Source organism: Saccoglossus kowalevskii, chromosome 17, assembly GCF_978046115.1.
Source record: "Saccoglossus kowalevskii chromosome 17, keSacKowa6.1, whole genome shotgun sequence".
Lineage (NCBI taxonomy): Eukaryota > Metazoa > Hemichordata > Enteropneusta > Harrimaniidae > Saccoglossus > Saccoglossus kowalevskii.
The window spans coordinates 21,081,899-21,098,867 of NC_140657.1; the positions used below are offsets into that span (position 1 = coordinate 21,081,899).

General features: G+C 34.7%; 2 protein-coding genes, 1 long non-coding RNA gene and 1 pseudogene across 4 annotated transcripts; 2 read left to right on the forward strand and 2 right to left on the reverse strand.

Annotated features, from left to right (window-relative positions):
• Positions 1-1,404: 1,404 nt before the first annotated feature.
• On the reverse strand, positions 1,405-7,120 carry LOC146732726 (uncharacterized; annotated as a pseudogene). The gene is made up of 4 exons (XR_014926916.1): positions 6,947-7,120; positions 5,499-5,525; positions 4,852-4,964; positions 1,405-3,625 (listed from the first exon to the last, which is right to left on the reverse strand). The product of XR_014926916.1 is annotated as an uncharacterized LOC146732726 (transcript).
• A 1,166-nt stretch (positions 7,121-8,286) lies between these two features.
• LOC146732727 (uncharacterized) lies at positions 8,287-11,032 on the forward strand. Its single transcript, XM_085492123.1, has 4 exons — positions 8,287-9,013; positions 9,408-9,548; positions 10,109-10,457; positions 10,750-11,032. The coding sequence occupies exons 1-4, from the start codon at positions 8,848-8,850 to the stop codon at positions 11,015-11,017; spliced, it is 924 nt and encodes a 307-aa protein (XP_085348249.1). The 5' UTR covers positions 8,287-8,847; the 3' UTR covers positions 11,018-11,032.
• A 45-nt stretch (positions 11,033-11,077) lies between these two features.
• Positions 11,078-16,528, forward strand: LOC146732728 (uncharacterized). Its single transcript, XM_085492124.1, has 4 exons — positions 11,078-11,173; positions 14,505-14,584; positions 15,642-15,846; positions 16,259-16,528. Exons 1-4 carry the CDS (start codon positions 11,098-11,100, stop codon positions 16,357-16,359), a joined length of 462 nt encoding a protein of 153 aa, XP_085348250.1. The 5' UTR covers positions 11,078-11,097; the 3' UTR covers positions 16,360-16,528.
• On the reverse strand, positions 11,785-12,780 carry LOC146732729 (uncharacterized). Its single transcript, XR_014926820.1, has 2 exons — positions 12,453-12,780; positions 11,785-11,958 (listed from the first exon to the last, which is right to left on the reverse strand). It is a non-coding gene; the product is annotated as an uncharacterized LOC146732729 (long non-coding RNA).
• Positions 16,529-16,969: the final 441 nt, after the last annotated feature.

The window sequence follows — 16,969 nt, forward strand, 5'->3', positions numbered from 1 at the left end:
ATATTAATTTTGGTAGACCCACTAAGAGATTTTTTAATAAAGAAAAATGCTTTGATTGCCAAATCAAACTTTCCATTTGGCTTAAACTCCATACCTACTGAATTAATGACAGATGGCACGATACATTTTTAATTTCCCTCCCATGACACTCGTAATTCAATTTTGTTTAACCAACTCTTCTGCTACATTTTTCATTCGTCCAGGTTTTTGCAATCCTGCTATATAATTGAAGATAATAACAGTTACAATCTTGTAGTTACATTCTTTTTAATTAGCCGTTAGTACAAATGAATAAGCAATTTTAAATATCACAAAATATGCCTGATATAGTGAGGTAAACATGGATGTATAAATACTTTAGTATCCAATAACTGTAAAAGGTCATAAACCCTAGGGGTTAGCATAATCAAAATAAAACAGTACAAGGATGACATGGTTACTATGTATACATAATCTGGATGACAGGGCTGTTACTATTATACATAGTCTGTAGGATAACATGGCTTAGCCCTGTTACTATTATACATAGTCTGTAGGATGACATGGCTTAGCCCTGTTACTATTATACATAGTCTGTAGGATGACATGGCTTAGCCCTGTTACTATTATACATAGTCTGTAGGATGACATGGCTTAGCCCTGTTACTATTATACATAGTCTGTAGGATGACATGGCTTAGCGCCCCGTTACTATTATACATAGTATACGAATTTTACAATTCGTCGAAAATTACTGATGCAATAAACAAACAAATTCTACATACCTTTTGCATCCTTTTTTCATCTACTGAGAGACGAAAATATTACCGGTATGTATTTTATGTAAATAGAATATTTGGAATCTGAGAGGTCATCATGCGAAATCAGAAAAAATATACCTCCCTGCTAAGAATTTTGGCCAGACCCTTACCGAATCAGAAGAAAGAAAACACATTTTAAACATGTTGAAAATGCGTTTAGAATACATTTAAATCTCAAAATGCCTTTTAAACACATTTGAAACTAGTTTATTTGAACACAATATTTTTTGTAAAAATGCGTTGGGGGGAAAAAAGGTGTTTTAAACATGTTTTTTTCAATCTCTAACGAAATAGCACTCACTGACTATGAGTGGAAGTTTTTCAATGCATTGTAAATGCATTTTTAATACATTTATTTCAATCTTAGTCTGTGAATCCACCCACAATGGTGAGCTCAATGACAAAGTCCAATTCAAACACACAAAAAATACATTTGAAATGCATGTATTCCACACTTTAATTTTTACGTTATTCATGATTGCTACTTTCATATTCTGTAACCTCCAGTATGACACAGACATGGTACTGTATGTGCATCAACAATTTAAAAGTGAACTACCCCCCGGTAAATCGCATATTCACAAAGAGAGCCTTCAATATTAACTTGCATGTATATATTGACAATTTATTCAAAATAAAATCTATGAATTTGCATAAACAATTGAATATTAAACATGTTTATATTTGAATGAGTCTTAAGATAACACATATGCACCAAGTATCAAAGTAATAAGAATTGTAGTTTTCAAGAAGAAGTTGAAAATTTAAAAAGTTGACATGATCAACGACACCGGATAATCACTCATATGATAAGCTCCGCTCGACAAAGTCAACAGCGGAGCTGAATAGCACAAAATAGGACATGTAGCTTCTACACGTATGAGAAATGGTGAATTTTTGGTTTTGAATTGTTCAAAAAGAATGGATGCTACTTCTATCAGCCATTTAAATCAGATCAGTGAACATATGTATTGAAGCCTCATGTTTGTAAAATCTGAAAGTGCAAAATATATATGTAGGTCCAGAACTGTAAATAAAATGGCCTTTTCAATGTGTGATATAAATACACATAAATTGAAGATGAAACAAGTGACCTGATAGTGGACAGAACTCATGTTATTGCTGAAGCAGTGTTATTGTCAAATACATTAACCAGACAAGACTAGTACAGCGGTATGCCATAATTCATTTATTCATTACTAGATTTTGGGATTTTAACTAAGTTCTCAACTACTCATTCTTTTTCAATATTGTTTGGTATAAGGCAAATAAACTCACACTCTCTGTGACCACAGTTTACAGATATACAGCACTGTGTGATGCTGTGAAGTGGTATTGCACAAGGAAAGGTGTTCTCTCTAATGACTGGGATTATATGTGGCAAAGTAGCCCCACTTATATCATCATGTACCAGATGTACATCATGCTTTCTAGAATACTTATTAATGATAGCTCTATATACTGGGTTCAAACATATACAATTAGAATCGCATAACACTTGGCTTGGGCATTTCAAAATACACTTTGCATAATATTTAACCTGACCATATTTAAGACCATTATCTCCGTCATACTGAATAGTATAGTTATTTCGACGAGTAACTGCTTTATAATCTTGACTGTGAATGATACTACCATGAATTTGGGCTCTTTTAAACTTGAATACTGTATGAATATCCCCAGACCTTATGCTTCTTCTCAAAGCTTGCACCTCAGTTCTAGAGGGATTTATTTTCTCCATCCCACCAACACTACAAACACCATTTGAAATTGTTGTTTTAGAAGCAACTATCTTTCTATTTTCAGTGAGTTTTTTGTAGAAATCATAATGAAGTGAATCAGGAGGTAAACAAAATTCTAGTTCTGGTATTTTCTGTTGAATGGAAACTCCTGTGACTATTTGTTGCGGCATGCTTTGAGTCCCATGACAGAGATTTCGCAACTGTCCGTTGTAGTCTTCATAGTAGAAACATGACATGGACCAAAGAGGACCTAAGCATTCAACTCTTTGAGAGAGATGCAACAATAGATGCACATTTGATGTTTCATAGCGTGCTCCATAAAGTGTTGAAATTTTGAAGCAAAAGTGCCTTAATAAACCTGATGCCTTCTTTAGTTGCATTGGTGATATAGATGACTGTAGCAGAATAAAAATAGCTTCAACAAGTAAGCAATAATGTTGGAAATATTCATTTGGCAAAATTTTCCATAGCACAGGGATGGAGTAAAAAAGAAGAAAATTTCTAAATTCAGATGCCTTCCAATGAGAAAGTTCATTAAAATGTTTCTTGGAGCACGTGTTATTACATGGGGTGGTTTAATTCTAAGAATTTTTGTATCAATCAGCTCAAGTTGATTTCCTACATACCATGGGTTGTCCTTATTTGTTTTGTCAGTCCAAAGGATTAGCAACATTTTTGTTATACCCAAGCAAACACAATGCATATAATCTGCACCCATGCCATTGATCATATCAAACTTAGGGACATGCAAAAACCAGCTAACTCCTTTTACTCCCATCATAGCTGAAGAATTCCCTTGCTGAGATTTAGTGAATGCTTCCATAGCATGCTGCCTTGTTTCCAGCAGAGTTCGCAGCTGGTCATGTCCAGTGGAACTGTTATCAGTGTTGAAGGGATAAGCCAGCATATGGCCCTTTTGGCCTGTTTTAACAGTTGCTCCCTTTGTTAAACAAAATGGGCAACCGAAAAACCCATTGAACTGATTCAGTTCCATGAAAATACATCGCGCAGGTGAGTCAAACACTGAGCTGAGGAGAATGCCCTTCACCAAGACTTTCTTCCCTTTAACTGAAACACCAATTCCTGAAAAGAAAAAAAACACACACATGGCTTTGAATATAAAAGCTAGATTACATTTAATTTTGTGATAATGTCAATAATGTCATGATTATGTCAGCTGTATAATGAAATATCATTGAAATAATATAAACAACTGTGGTTTATGTTGCAGCTTCTAACTGAAATTTCAAAAAAAAATAAAAAATTCAAGAAAATTAATGTCACAAAAAACCACCCAAGGTACTAGTATATCAAATTTTAAACCACGAGGAACGGTTTCGGGAAGAATTGCGCAGGGGTTTCACAAATGCATTTAATAGCAGGCCATTATCCTGTAACAACAGGCCAACAAATAAAATAAAAAGGCTCTAGGCAGTGTGAAGAAGCGCTGCAGCGAGACCTGTGTTGGCAGTGGGGTGGGGGTGGGGGTTATGGCAGAAAGTACTCTCATGTCCCAAATAAACATACCCTCGGCCAAATCTTCAAAATCTAATAAACATTATTTGTTATAAAAGTGTTGCAATTATTGATTACCGGTAGTACTCAGTACTGATTATAATAACGTACAAAAAATAAATTTGTTGAATTGTTATGAAATGCAAGTAAAATTCAATTTAGTTTTATCGTAAGTGAATGATTTCGGTCACATGTAAACACTTGATGCAATATGATATCAGCCATATTTTTCATGCACATGGGTCCTGAAACAACTGTTTTTCTTCATCTGATAGGTCAAATCGCTAATTAACCAATCAAAATGCTGGAGGGTGCCAACATGTTTGAATTACCATAGCTCATTTAAATATGTTAATGCAGCTCAGCAACTTTATTGTGAATACAAAACGGAAGAGATTTACCGATGTTTTAGTGAGATCTTTTGGCTTTGATTTCAATGGGAAAACGGCATGATTTTTTTTTTTAAGCATGGAATTTTTTAGGGAAAAAATAAACGTCCTGGTACGTTTATTTGAGACATGAAAATAGACGGCTAATTTGGGCTTGTAAGCCGGCCATATGGCCGGTGGCTGGCACTTAATGAAACTCGTGATTAAGTCCAAAATATTGGTTTTGATCAAAAGATTTAAGATATTGATGAGGAAACCATACTAAACATCAAAGCACTCAGGCTACTGGTTTTCACGAGAAAGATGAAAATTGTTGATGGCCTCCAAACAGACACCAGATAGCAATGGAAAATGTGTCATCTTCCATGACAGTGGAGCTAAAAAAAAAAATAAAGAGTAACTTACCAGTTGTAAACAACTCTTTAAGGGACACAGCAAATGGTTGCAAAAATGTTTTACATTCTGGTTTCTTAAAACCAAACCAAATACCAGCAAATATCTTGTTACACCTTCGATACCTAAAGATAAATTAAATTCAGACTGTATTCAAGTGTCTTGTTTCACAAGCAATTATTCATAGAAAAATTAATGATAACGCACAACTCAAGCCCTGAATACCACACATGTGACCTTATGATTGAAAGAGCTTCACTTCACTCTTCTACTGTAAATGAAATACTGTAAACTATTAAATTTCCACTCCGAGCAATTTTCTTGTTCTGATGATGAGAAATTTTCACTGAAATTTGTCTTTTGCAGAATTAAAGCAATTTGAAGTATAAGATATTAAGTAATAACACAAACACAAGAGATATAAACACATTACAGTGAGGGCGAATGACAATTTCTGTATTACATGTATAAGATAAACACATTTTAACAAAAACAAATATATTTGTATATTTAATTTAAAAGCATTGTGAGTTTCTGTTTTGGAGAATACAAGTTTCAAATCCTGGTTTTGACCAAAAATATCCAAAATAATTTGTTTATACATGTACACCTAGTATAACACCAGTAATAATATTCTACGATTAGAAAAAACAGCCTACCTCTCAGATGGCGGAAGCTCATTTATTCTGTGCTCTCGCTGTCGCTCGCAAATGTCGTAAATTACGAAATTTGGACAAGATCTACGAACAAAATAAATATCTATTAGTAGGATTTACGAACACATTTTGTACAAAATACCCTTGCAAATCGCCCTCATTTAATTGTCAAGACTCGACTGTGATCATCACGCGTGTTACGGTTTGAATGATTGCCATTTTAACAATGTCCCGTTACTTCTAAGATTGCAACAATTGTTACATGGTGATCGCGATCAACACGGAACTGCCACTGAATGTACTTTTCCACTCTAAAGTTATTTTGGTGTCATCGCACATGCGTAGTTTAGTCGACATGTATTTCAAGATACCCCGCAACTTTACTCTCAGTATGGGACGGTTTCATGTCGCCCTTATCAAACACGTGATTTGTTTATTTATTGAAAATGGAGACTACGTCAAAAAGGAGCAGACAACTGCTCGACGAGTATTTTTCACGACGAGATGGAGAAACCGCTAAATCGTGTTCAGAACCAGAAACCCATGGGTGTCCTAACCCTTACAGCACCAAGAAACGGAAAGTTGATCGTACTGCAGCACGATTTCAGAAATAATGGAAGGTTAGCTGCGGTTCCGTAGCTCTTTGGTGCGACATACAATCTAATTTTGCCCTACCAATTTCATTCGGACGTCTTGTTTTTATTTTTGTTGTTGTATGTCGAACATGTCACGTAAATAATGCGGTCGGCAACACAGGGCTATGATTCCACAGCTAATGGAAGGTGAGACAATGTTAGCGAATCGATCGAAAAATACTATAATTTGTGTAACATTCTTACCGGGCATTACAAGACCGAAAGTTACTTTAGTTACTTTTTCACTTTAATTCAGAAATTTCGATGAAAATAATAGTCATTTTGTGTCGTCATAAACGTCAACATGCGGGTTTGCATGACGAGCACGGGAGATTACTTCATAATAATAATGATTGGCATAGAGTTTTTTCTGAGAAATTTCCCGTGAAAATTTATTCACAAGATGACTTGTGTTCTAGGCAGTGAACTTAGTGAGCTTTTGAATGATGACTATTTTCCCCACTGTTAACAATGTGAGTTTATCATGAATATGAAAAGGTTCTGGTGTCTACATTGTATATTTTATTGTGATGTTTTGTTGTACCATCATAAATGGTACATTTTGTGGAGCAGACTGCCTAATTTGATGTCATGAAATTACACACAAAATTAGAGCTCAGGTTGCTACCAGCAAGCACCATTTTCAGCATGCTGTTCTTGTTTTCGGCGGACGACAGAGGGGACAGCTCCCTCTCTTCTCTTTTCCCCGTTGTGCTCGGTCGCGGGAAAATGCTCCGCAGTTTCCAGACAAAGTTTACTAATACTTTTTTTCTTGATTAGTAAATTTACTATTACCTAGCAAATTCCAGAGAGAGCCCAGTTATTGTATAATATACTGGCCATATGCTGAACTTCGAGGACCGAAATAGAGCAACACCATCAAAGTTCATCTGCAATGACAGATGTAATTCTGGTTTTTTTCTGTTCTGCAGTTGAATGGTGAAAAAACCCATCCTCGGTGAAATGTTTCTTATATAGAATTCCATCCATAACATCTTCCACATTGTGCCTATGTCTCTTCTTTCTCTCTCTACGGTAGTTCATTTTATCAAGCATTTTATCTCCTGAAAATTAAAATAAGTCATTGTCAATGACAAGTTCCCAAGCAGTTTTTAGTGACTATCAAAATTAGGGTCAAATAATTATTTACATTTGTGTGACAGACATGATGCATCAGTTTGAACAAAATATGTTCATGCACGACCAAAGATATGGTCAACAATATCCTGCTTGTAAAATGAATATCAATATTGCACAAACACTGTAGCAGATTCAACCAATCATAATTCAGGAAATTATTACAAACAACTTCAACCTATATGATAACCCTTAAATTTAGAATTTACATGTACTTGCAAAATTTAGATAAAAACAGATTGAAGCTGTAAATAATTTAGTTTTAATTGACCGCGGAAAGTCTGAACTAATAGCAAATTTTCATATTCAGTTTTTCAGTAAAATTAATGTCCATACTTTGAGTTGTAACACAATTAACATTTAAAAATGCATTTACATGAAAAATTAAAGTTGTTGGTGAGGTCAAAAATAACAAATAAAGGTACTCACTTCCTAAAATACTCTGTAGTTGACTGAAGAGAGGCGAAATAATGAAGTAGCTGGATGATCCTTTATCCACTGTGTCTTTCAAACATACCAAACAGTGGTCAATAAGCGTCTTCCCTATGTACACCCCACAGTGTGGACAAAAGTAATGGCGTTGTATTGGTGATTTCAAACTCATGAAAAACGTCTGAAATAATTTCAAACTTGTCCGGCATAAGTTGGGTAACAAGCAGTGTAGTTGAATAAGTGTCAAGATATCTGAAAGGGCTTCACCACTAAGACTGTGACGAATAGCAAATGATATGATTAGGAGCATACTGGCACCTACAGTAACTGGGGAGCCACTGTATAAGGGCATGTTTTCATCTGACTCAGACAGTGACGAAGGTTCGTCGTCTATATCCAATGGAGCGTCATCCAAATAGTTTTCCCAGAGATGCTGTTCTTGGTGTCCCTCTGGGGAAAACAAATCATTCTCGAAATTATTGGCATTTGGCTCTCCAATGTCACTGTCAGTAAGGGTGTTTATTTCCGGGCTAGATTGCTCGTCTGCACGTTCGCTATATATGCCAGAAACGTCAGAATTTCCATCATCCACATTAACGACCGGGAATCCTACACGCTCACTACAAACTCCATTCCCGAAATCAGAAGGACCACTAGCCTGAAAAATGGTGCTTTCGACAGAGTCATTCAAACTGGCGCGAGTATTTACAATCGTATTCGGCGTTGTTAAGCCGCGGCGGGCAGTGCTCGGCCAAACTCTTGCAGTCGAGCGTGGAAGTGCCACCGATGTATCACTGAGATACGACAAATAACGTCCCCGTTTTCTAGTTGATGGCTGATCGATGTGTTCATCCATGACTATGCGTAAAAAAGATAACTAAAGTTTGTAAACCAGTAAGTTTACAAGTTCACAGACTAGTTTCTCAAACGCAAGTGTGACAAAGTACAGATGCCAAATGGCGGCGTGACGTCATAATTCCTCAGGATGAATCTTTTATCTTTTTAAATTTACTACTGAGTTAATTATGTATGTTCCCTTTTTATCTGATTATTATAAAAACAATTTGAAAGTGTGTACAATTTTGTAAACAAAAAAAAAAAACTCGCCATTCCGGTTCCGCTCAGCCAATCACAGCGAAGAAAACGAAATGACCCCATGTAATGACCTTACTTTCTTTTCCCGCTCTTACAATACGCGGTATTTTCATTCAGTCTATATTGTTAGTCGCTTGCATTTGAATAACAATTCGCTGCATACTTATGTTATGGCTGTTGCAAGAAAAAGACAACCACCAGCACATCTCAGAGATGAAGGTACGTTGCTATGTAGTTAAGTTTATGAGAGATCTGCTCTTTTTAAAAAGAATTATTGAATGCATTCTGAGTCATGATAATTCGATCGCCCTTCGACCAACTATTGACCAACAGAGGGTTCATTAATATATTTACTCACGAACGTGCCATATACTTAAATCTTATTTAGAATTTGTGATGTTCTGAGAAAATTAATGGCAGCTTTACGTAAATGCTATAAACAGAAGTATGTTTGTTTGGGGGGGGGGGGTGTCGAACTATTATTTTACCATGATTGAGTACTAGTATTTCAAAGGAAATTTAGTTTAACTTTTCAATGTATGATGCCTTATTTTATCTTTCATTCTTATGCATTTTTAAAACTTTAATTGTCATAATTATTTATTCTTTTCAGATTTTGTCTTAGTTCAGTTCACTCAAGACAACAAATATCTTGTTGTGAAAGAGAGTGGTCTGACAGTAAATGGAGGTGTTACCACAGCAGTGTGGCCCAGTGATAAAAAGCATTATAAATGCTTAGTTCTCGGTAAAAGTGGTGAGTATTCGATAGCCTTTCTTTGTCAGTGCATGTTCTCCCCAGGATTTTGGTCACTGGTTGTTGCTAATTTGCATGGTAATTAACACACAAGTTAAATAATTTATTTATAGTGTTTGTATATTTTTTTCACTTTTCACAAGCTATATATTGGAAAAACACTGAATGGTATCAGTGAAATGGCATTTATCATGTTTTGTCTATTAGAAGCGCATGGACTAAAATACATGTCTGTGTGTCTATAATGCCAAATACAATTCATATTTTAACATTACTAGAATTAAATTACTTGAATTAGAATGAAAATGACATTTTTTCAGAGATTGTCAGCCTTTTCTTCTAAATCTGTCTCAATTTATAGTAGTTTTTTTTCATAATGCGACTTCATTTGGACTTTTCTTTTTTGTCTTTGATAATTTTTTTTCACTAACCACAAATGGTCATTGTTAGGCACATCAAAATAGAACTTCATGACTTGGGTTGTGTTGTGAGACTTGTTCTTGTCACATTGATGCCTTTAAATGATTTTCTCTGATTTGACTCATGAATTTATTTTAAAGATGACAAAGATGATTTGCTACATCGCAAGTCAGTAATTGAGAGAGCCTTGAATGGTGGTAAAAGAAAATCACAACTGATTTCAACCAATGAATCTGACAAAAAGAAGAAGTCAGAGAATGTGATCCAAAGTAAAGATTCTGGGAAAAAAAAACAGAAAACTGTTGTGGATGAAGTAAAGAGAAAAGAAAAAGTGGAAGCTCAAGAAAAGAAAAAGGCAGAGCAGGAACTAAAAAGAAAAGAGAAAGAGGAAACCCTGAAGAAAAAACAAGAAAAAGAAGAGAGAAGGACAATTAATTTAAAAAGTTGTGATGATGCTTTGCAGCAGATGAAACAACAAGGCCTCTTCAGGTAAAAAGACTGTCTTCAATTGTTGTAGAAGCTCAAAAAACATATTTTCCAATTAAGTCTGAACTGCCTCTCTAAACAAAATTGTAATACAATCACCAGCTTCCAAAGCACACTTCACGTTTTACAAAAATTATTGCACTGAATCATTGTCTGTACTTGTCTGGCAGCTTTGCTATGTGTGTGTACTTTTCTTTCATATGACTTTAATATTATTCACAAGAGCATATTTTTTTCTGCAGGTGGCTTCAACTTTGACACAAAAGTGTAAAGATATTTTGTACATTATTTGCAGTTATGCAGAGTCATCTGTGGATGTTTTTGATGAGAACCCATTAATTACTTCTATGGATGATAATGATACTGATGTTGATGATGATGATGATGATGATGATGAACCACCACAGTATGCCACTTTACAAAACTTTTGTAGTGATGACTTGGTGGAAGAATCATTAAGCCTTTTAACTCCACCAAGAGAAAAACCAGCACACAAATCTCAACATCAAGATGATAGACCAACTCAAGGTGGTAAGGCGCCCCGCCCCGTGCACATTTTTTAAAACAGGATACTACTGGTAATGAAACTAATTACTCTGAACTGAGCAGGAAGTACTCAACACTTCTTCAGAGATGTGAATCAATGAAATTGGATAATGACATTCTGAAGAAAGAAAATGCAAACCTTAAAGTTCAGCTTGCAGCTGTTCGAAATGAACGTAAGTTACATTGTTATTTTCATTGTTTACTTCCCTTACAGCAAGTCTCAGAAGTATTGGGGCAGCCAATTTGCAAACTCGCTAGCGAATTGGCTAACTGCTTGGGTTTTGACTAAACATTTGGCTTTCGAATCTCGCTGGTGCCGACTCGTGGCCGCATCCACTCTGGGGGAGTCTAAATTGCATTAGAGGACATAGAATGCTTTTACGTAGCCTGGTAGAAGCATGTCTAGATTCCCCTGAATGATTTACTTTGTTACGAGGCGTGATAATGTAAAAGTAGTAAGCCTGAAAACAATCTGATTAAAATCTGATGTAGTGTACAGGCTTTAATTATTTTGGCTATAAACTTGTTTTAATTTTATTTTGTATTACTTTTGTTATTAATGCCCTTTTATTTTATTATTTTACTTTGATTTTGATTTTTTTTAATTCCGCCCTACCTACATCTGAACCGATGCCTATGTAAGTCCCGTTCAAATCTCGCGTAAGTAACAGCCAATCACAGTCCCCCTTTTATACAGGCTGTCGGTTGCTTACTTTTCAGTGTATACGGGCAATTCTTCTGTACATTTATATTTTGCCCACTTGAATAAACCATTAATAGAAAATTGCTAGTATATTTTTATTTGCAAAAGAAATTCCACAGCATTTTACAATTTTTGTCATTTCATTGAATATTTTTTTCACTTCCAACAAATGTGTACACTTCCAGATACATCTTCGCCAGCCAAGGTTCGTTCATTCAGTCATCGCTTCAATTTTACATCACTGAGCATAATTATCTAGAATGGAAGCAAAAAAAAAGTAAATCGTAATGATTAGAACACTGTAAACAGCTATAGTAAACAATGCAAACTGATTTTAAATTGTATAGCGGTCACCGGCCCACGGCATCGACGCAGAAAATTGGAGCAAAACAATATTTCCTGATCAATTGCGATGTGTTCCAAATAAAAAATATTTTATTCCAGTCCAAATCAGCTCATTTACTTTAATAAAGTGTTATTGTATAATGTACAAAATGTTGATACAATTTGATGAATATTTACAGCTACGGCTTCAATACCGTAGACGATTTTGGCCCGATCTTCAACAAAACATCACCCGTCTCCAGGGCCGGCGACTGGAAAAAGACACTGGTGTTCGGTCGAACCGGTGGAAACAAAATCGTCACTCCCAGAATAACTATGCAAAATAACGATCTAAAGTCGAACCATTCGAGCCACAATATTAACATAAAAATGACTTTCGTTGCATTTGACAATGATAAACTTACCGAAAAGCCGTGTTTTTTTCGGTCGGTATAATCCGCCATTTTATTTGAGTGTGTTTGCCATCAGACTCTGCCCGGTGACGTCATCATGTGCGCTATAAAAGGAGGTCTGTGATTCGTTGACTAAAATCGTCGATAGTGGGTCTCGTTGAAATCTCGTTACATAGGCATCGGTTCAGATGTAGGTAGGGCGGAATTAAAAAAAATCACAAAATCAAAATCAAAGTAAAATAATAAAATAAAAGGGCATTAATAACAAAAGTAATAAAAAATAAAATTAAAATAAGTTTATAGCCAAAATAATTAAAGCCCGTACACTACATCAGATTTTAATCAGATTGGCCTGAAAATGGCCTGGTAAGCCTGAAAATGGCCATAGTCAGCTGGCGTAAAGCGATAATATGATAAATGCGATTAATCCGCCGATATTTACTATATGGGGGTAGCCATCTTGAACACTGATTGAAACTAAATAAAGAGACAAGTTGATAAACAATTTCCTACAAATCAGGAAGAAAATGACAAACTTTCACACCTAAATGACCCCGTCAGGGTAACATTAGCCAACTGCTAAAAAAATCGTCATCCCCTGCTGTTATATAGATTCGCCCAGAGTGGGCGTGACCACAAGGCGGCACCAGTAAGATTCGAAACCCAACTGTTTAGTCAAAACCCAAGCAGTTAGCCAATTCGCTAGCGAGTTTGCAAATTGGCTGCCCCAATACTTCTGAGACTTGCTGTAAGGTTGCTCAATACAGTTTCACAAAAGTACTTGGATTTTTTTTTTATATTTATGAATTATTGCTACATGGTCATATGTGAAAAAAATAGGGTGTACATACCTAATTTTTTAGATAAACATACTATTACTTTAGATGGATTATGGAGTTAATACATGGGGAAATTATAATTACGTGATGAAACTATGCATCTGGAACTACATTTGTAAAGATACATGGGTTTCAGTGATTTGCCCTATGCCAACACATATGGGTGGACCCACCCACGTTCAAGACTGCATTGAACAACCTTAAAGACACTCGTGTTGAGGGCACATTTGTGCATTTTTATTTTTTAAATTGAATTCCTGTAAGCTGCTCAAATTTCAAAACTATGAATTTTCGTTATTTGATAATATTACTGCAGACACAATTTTTGGAAAGTCACTGACACAAAATTTCATGATTTTACTCTCGCAAAATTGATTTTTCTATACACTACATGACAGTATAATGATCACAGGGCTTGAACTTCAGAGGCTACAGAGCAATTGGCGCAATGCCCAATAAGTTTGCCTTTGCGCCTAGTGAAAAATAAATATTTTCTCAATATTCTTCATTTATGTATTTATGTATACAATAGTTTTAATTTATAGATTGTGGTTCCTACATGTGATACATGAGCTATTTACTATGCAAGGGTTTTGGGCACCCGTTTTCATGACAAAAATTGTAAAATTGTTTTGGACTGAATTGTAGAACTTTACGATATTTCATAAGGCACAATTGACTTTTTATAGCCATAAAAAAACACACACAGAAGTGAATTGATAAAGTACTGTTAGCGCCCATGCCTGGTCTAGGGCCCACATCCCATTTTTGCATAATTTTTATATTCGGGGTCGCATTCAGTAAAGCACCTATTCTTTCAAAATGCCACTAATTTAATTTAAAACTTGGTCTTTATCATTAATTATCAAAGATTTTGGCTTAGCATTTTTAATCTAGTTAATTTGGGTGGTATATAATTAATATTGTTATAAAAATGTGCATATTTTTTGTGACCATTTCTGTTATTTTATTGTAAAAGTCAATGAAGACGCAACTAATTTTGTATTTTTATTTTCTCTAAAAGACGTCAATCTGTCACATGAATTAAAATTTGCTCTCTTTTTCCGAGGGGGTGGTCGGGTATGTGCTCATCCTTAAAAAATCATTATTTTCCGACTTGAGTACGGTACCACTGAAGGCAGGTATACGACTCAATTTTATAGAAGTTCCAGTGATTGAAGTTGCTTTTTGCATTTTGTGCTGAAAATACTTTTTATTTATTTAGAACTGGATGAAGAAGTTATTGAAATGGCATCAACCCCAACTGATGGGAAAATAAGTAAAGAGGTTGCTCGTTTGTTCAAGGTATGTTCCCCTTTTTAGCTCCGCTGTCGAAAAAGTCATTTCATGTCAAAATCTCAAATTTTCTATTTTTGGTGAATATTTTTGTCATTTTTGGTAAAAAGTGATATTTTCGACTGATTGCTTTGATATTACATATATAGGTACTACATGTGGATCTCTTGCAGATTTGTTCATTTCGAGATGATATCTTCAATTCACTAATTTTGGTGAATATTTTTGTCATTTTTGGTAAAAAGTGATATTTTCGACTTGTTAAAAATCGCAAGTCCAATTGCTTTGATATTACATATATAGATACTACATGTAGACCTTTTCTCAGATTTGTTCATTTCGTGATGATATCTTTAATTTTGATGAATATTTTTGGTAAAAAGTGATATTTTTGACTTCTTGTTGAAAACCGCAAGTCCAATTGCTTTTATATTACATATATAGGTACTACATGTAGACCTCTTTCAGATTTGTTAATTTCGTGGTGATATCTTCAATTATCTAATTTTGATGATTATTTTTGTATTTTTGGTGAAAAGTGATATTTTTGAATTCTTGTTGAAAACAGCAAGTCCCATTGCTTTGATACTATACATATTGTTCATTTTTTAATGATATCTTCTGTTCTTTAATTGAAATGTGCATTGCTAACAGCGGAGCTATCTCAGCCGACAGGCAATTTTGCAATATTCAGTTGTCTAGGAGTGATCAGAGTGGCAAGTCAAAAAACGAAAGGATTTCCATGTTAATTAATAAACCCACTTAGCAGCAAAAACTGTGTCGGATTTCTGTTTTTGGCTTATCACAAAGATAGCTGAATTATAAAGTGGAGTGTATATTTTACAAACTTGATAACACCCCTAGTTTTATTTTATGTTAAGTGTTAAATAACAGCTACATAATGTGCAATAACAAACAGCAAATTGTGTAGCCATTAAAGATTGAAATGAATATGATACACAGGTCCCCCATCAGTCAACAATTTAGTTGCTGTTTAGTGTAACAACTATAAAGATTGTTGTGCAGAGATAATTCTAATGTTTTTGTTATTGTATTATTTGCATAGATGGTAGAATTGACACCTGGTGATGGTGTTTATATAACACAGAAAAACTTGATGAAGGCAAAACACAAGCTTGCTTCATCGCCAACTGCTAGCGCACTGTTCCTAGCACGAACAATGTTAACAGATAAGGAGCTTATGAACATGAATATACGTGGAGTTAATGGGAAAAAACCAATGGATCCAGACATAAGGTCGTCCATTATTGGTAAGTATATTGTAATTATTGATACTAATGCACTGCAAATAAAATTAGTTTTTTTGTGAAAGTGAGTTACAGCTTATTGCACAAGTCAAAATAGCAATAGACATTTCATCCTGTTGATTGAGCTTCCATCTATGAAATATACAAAAAAATGGCTTTCACAATAACCAGTGCAGATTGTATACTTGTGAGGTTGACTGATTTTGTGTCTCAATGAAACTGCACAATGAAGGCATCATACATCAAGGTTTCGCATTAACAAACCTTCGTTCTGAGTCATATACTTAAAACAATGAATTGTTTTTAATGCATCAGTTTAAATAGGGGACACAAGTCACATGTACAAACTACACATTGTATTAAGAACATGCATCTCATTGAACTTTTACTCTATTTACTGTTTATTCCTCAACAGCTTTCTGTATGAGTGGACCAAAATCGACACCAGAAGCATCCATAAACCGTGCATTGGGCACTATGATATCAGGTTTACGGTATCAAGACACCAAAAAATGAATATTTGATATCAGTTTAGTACCAGTAATAAACTTTTTGGTCTGTTTATTCTATATTAAGTAGTAATAATTATGCATGCTTGTTAAATTTTAGAGAGTATATTACTTGCAAAATGTTTATATACATTATTTCCGAGCTTTTATACTTAATTTTGCCATGCACATTACTCCGGATTCCCAATGTGCAAGATTGTAAAAAAAAAATTTTTTAATATTTATTTTTGTAAGAATTTTACACATGTATCATTTGTAATAAAACGGATTGTTATTGGTATTTTTTTGGTATCAGTTCATTATTTCCCAAGTACATTTACACACACAATCTGGTGAATGAAGATGAACCAGTTCAAAATGCATTTATACTAATTGTTCCTGAGACATGAATATCAAGTAAAATGCATTTTAATAATTTTATTTATAAATGCGTTTATTTCCATTCTGATATGGCTCGATATAATAAATGCATTTAAAATGCATTTATTTCCAAACGTGTTTAAAACGCATTTTGAATGCATTTAAAATGCATCCACCTCATCATCTCAAGTGTCGAAAACTTGGCAGTTTAAAAGGCGTTTTTTTCTTGTGTAAAAGGCGTTTCTAATACATTTTAA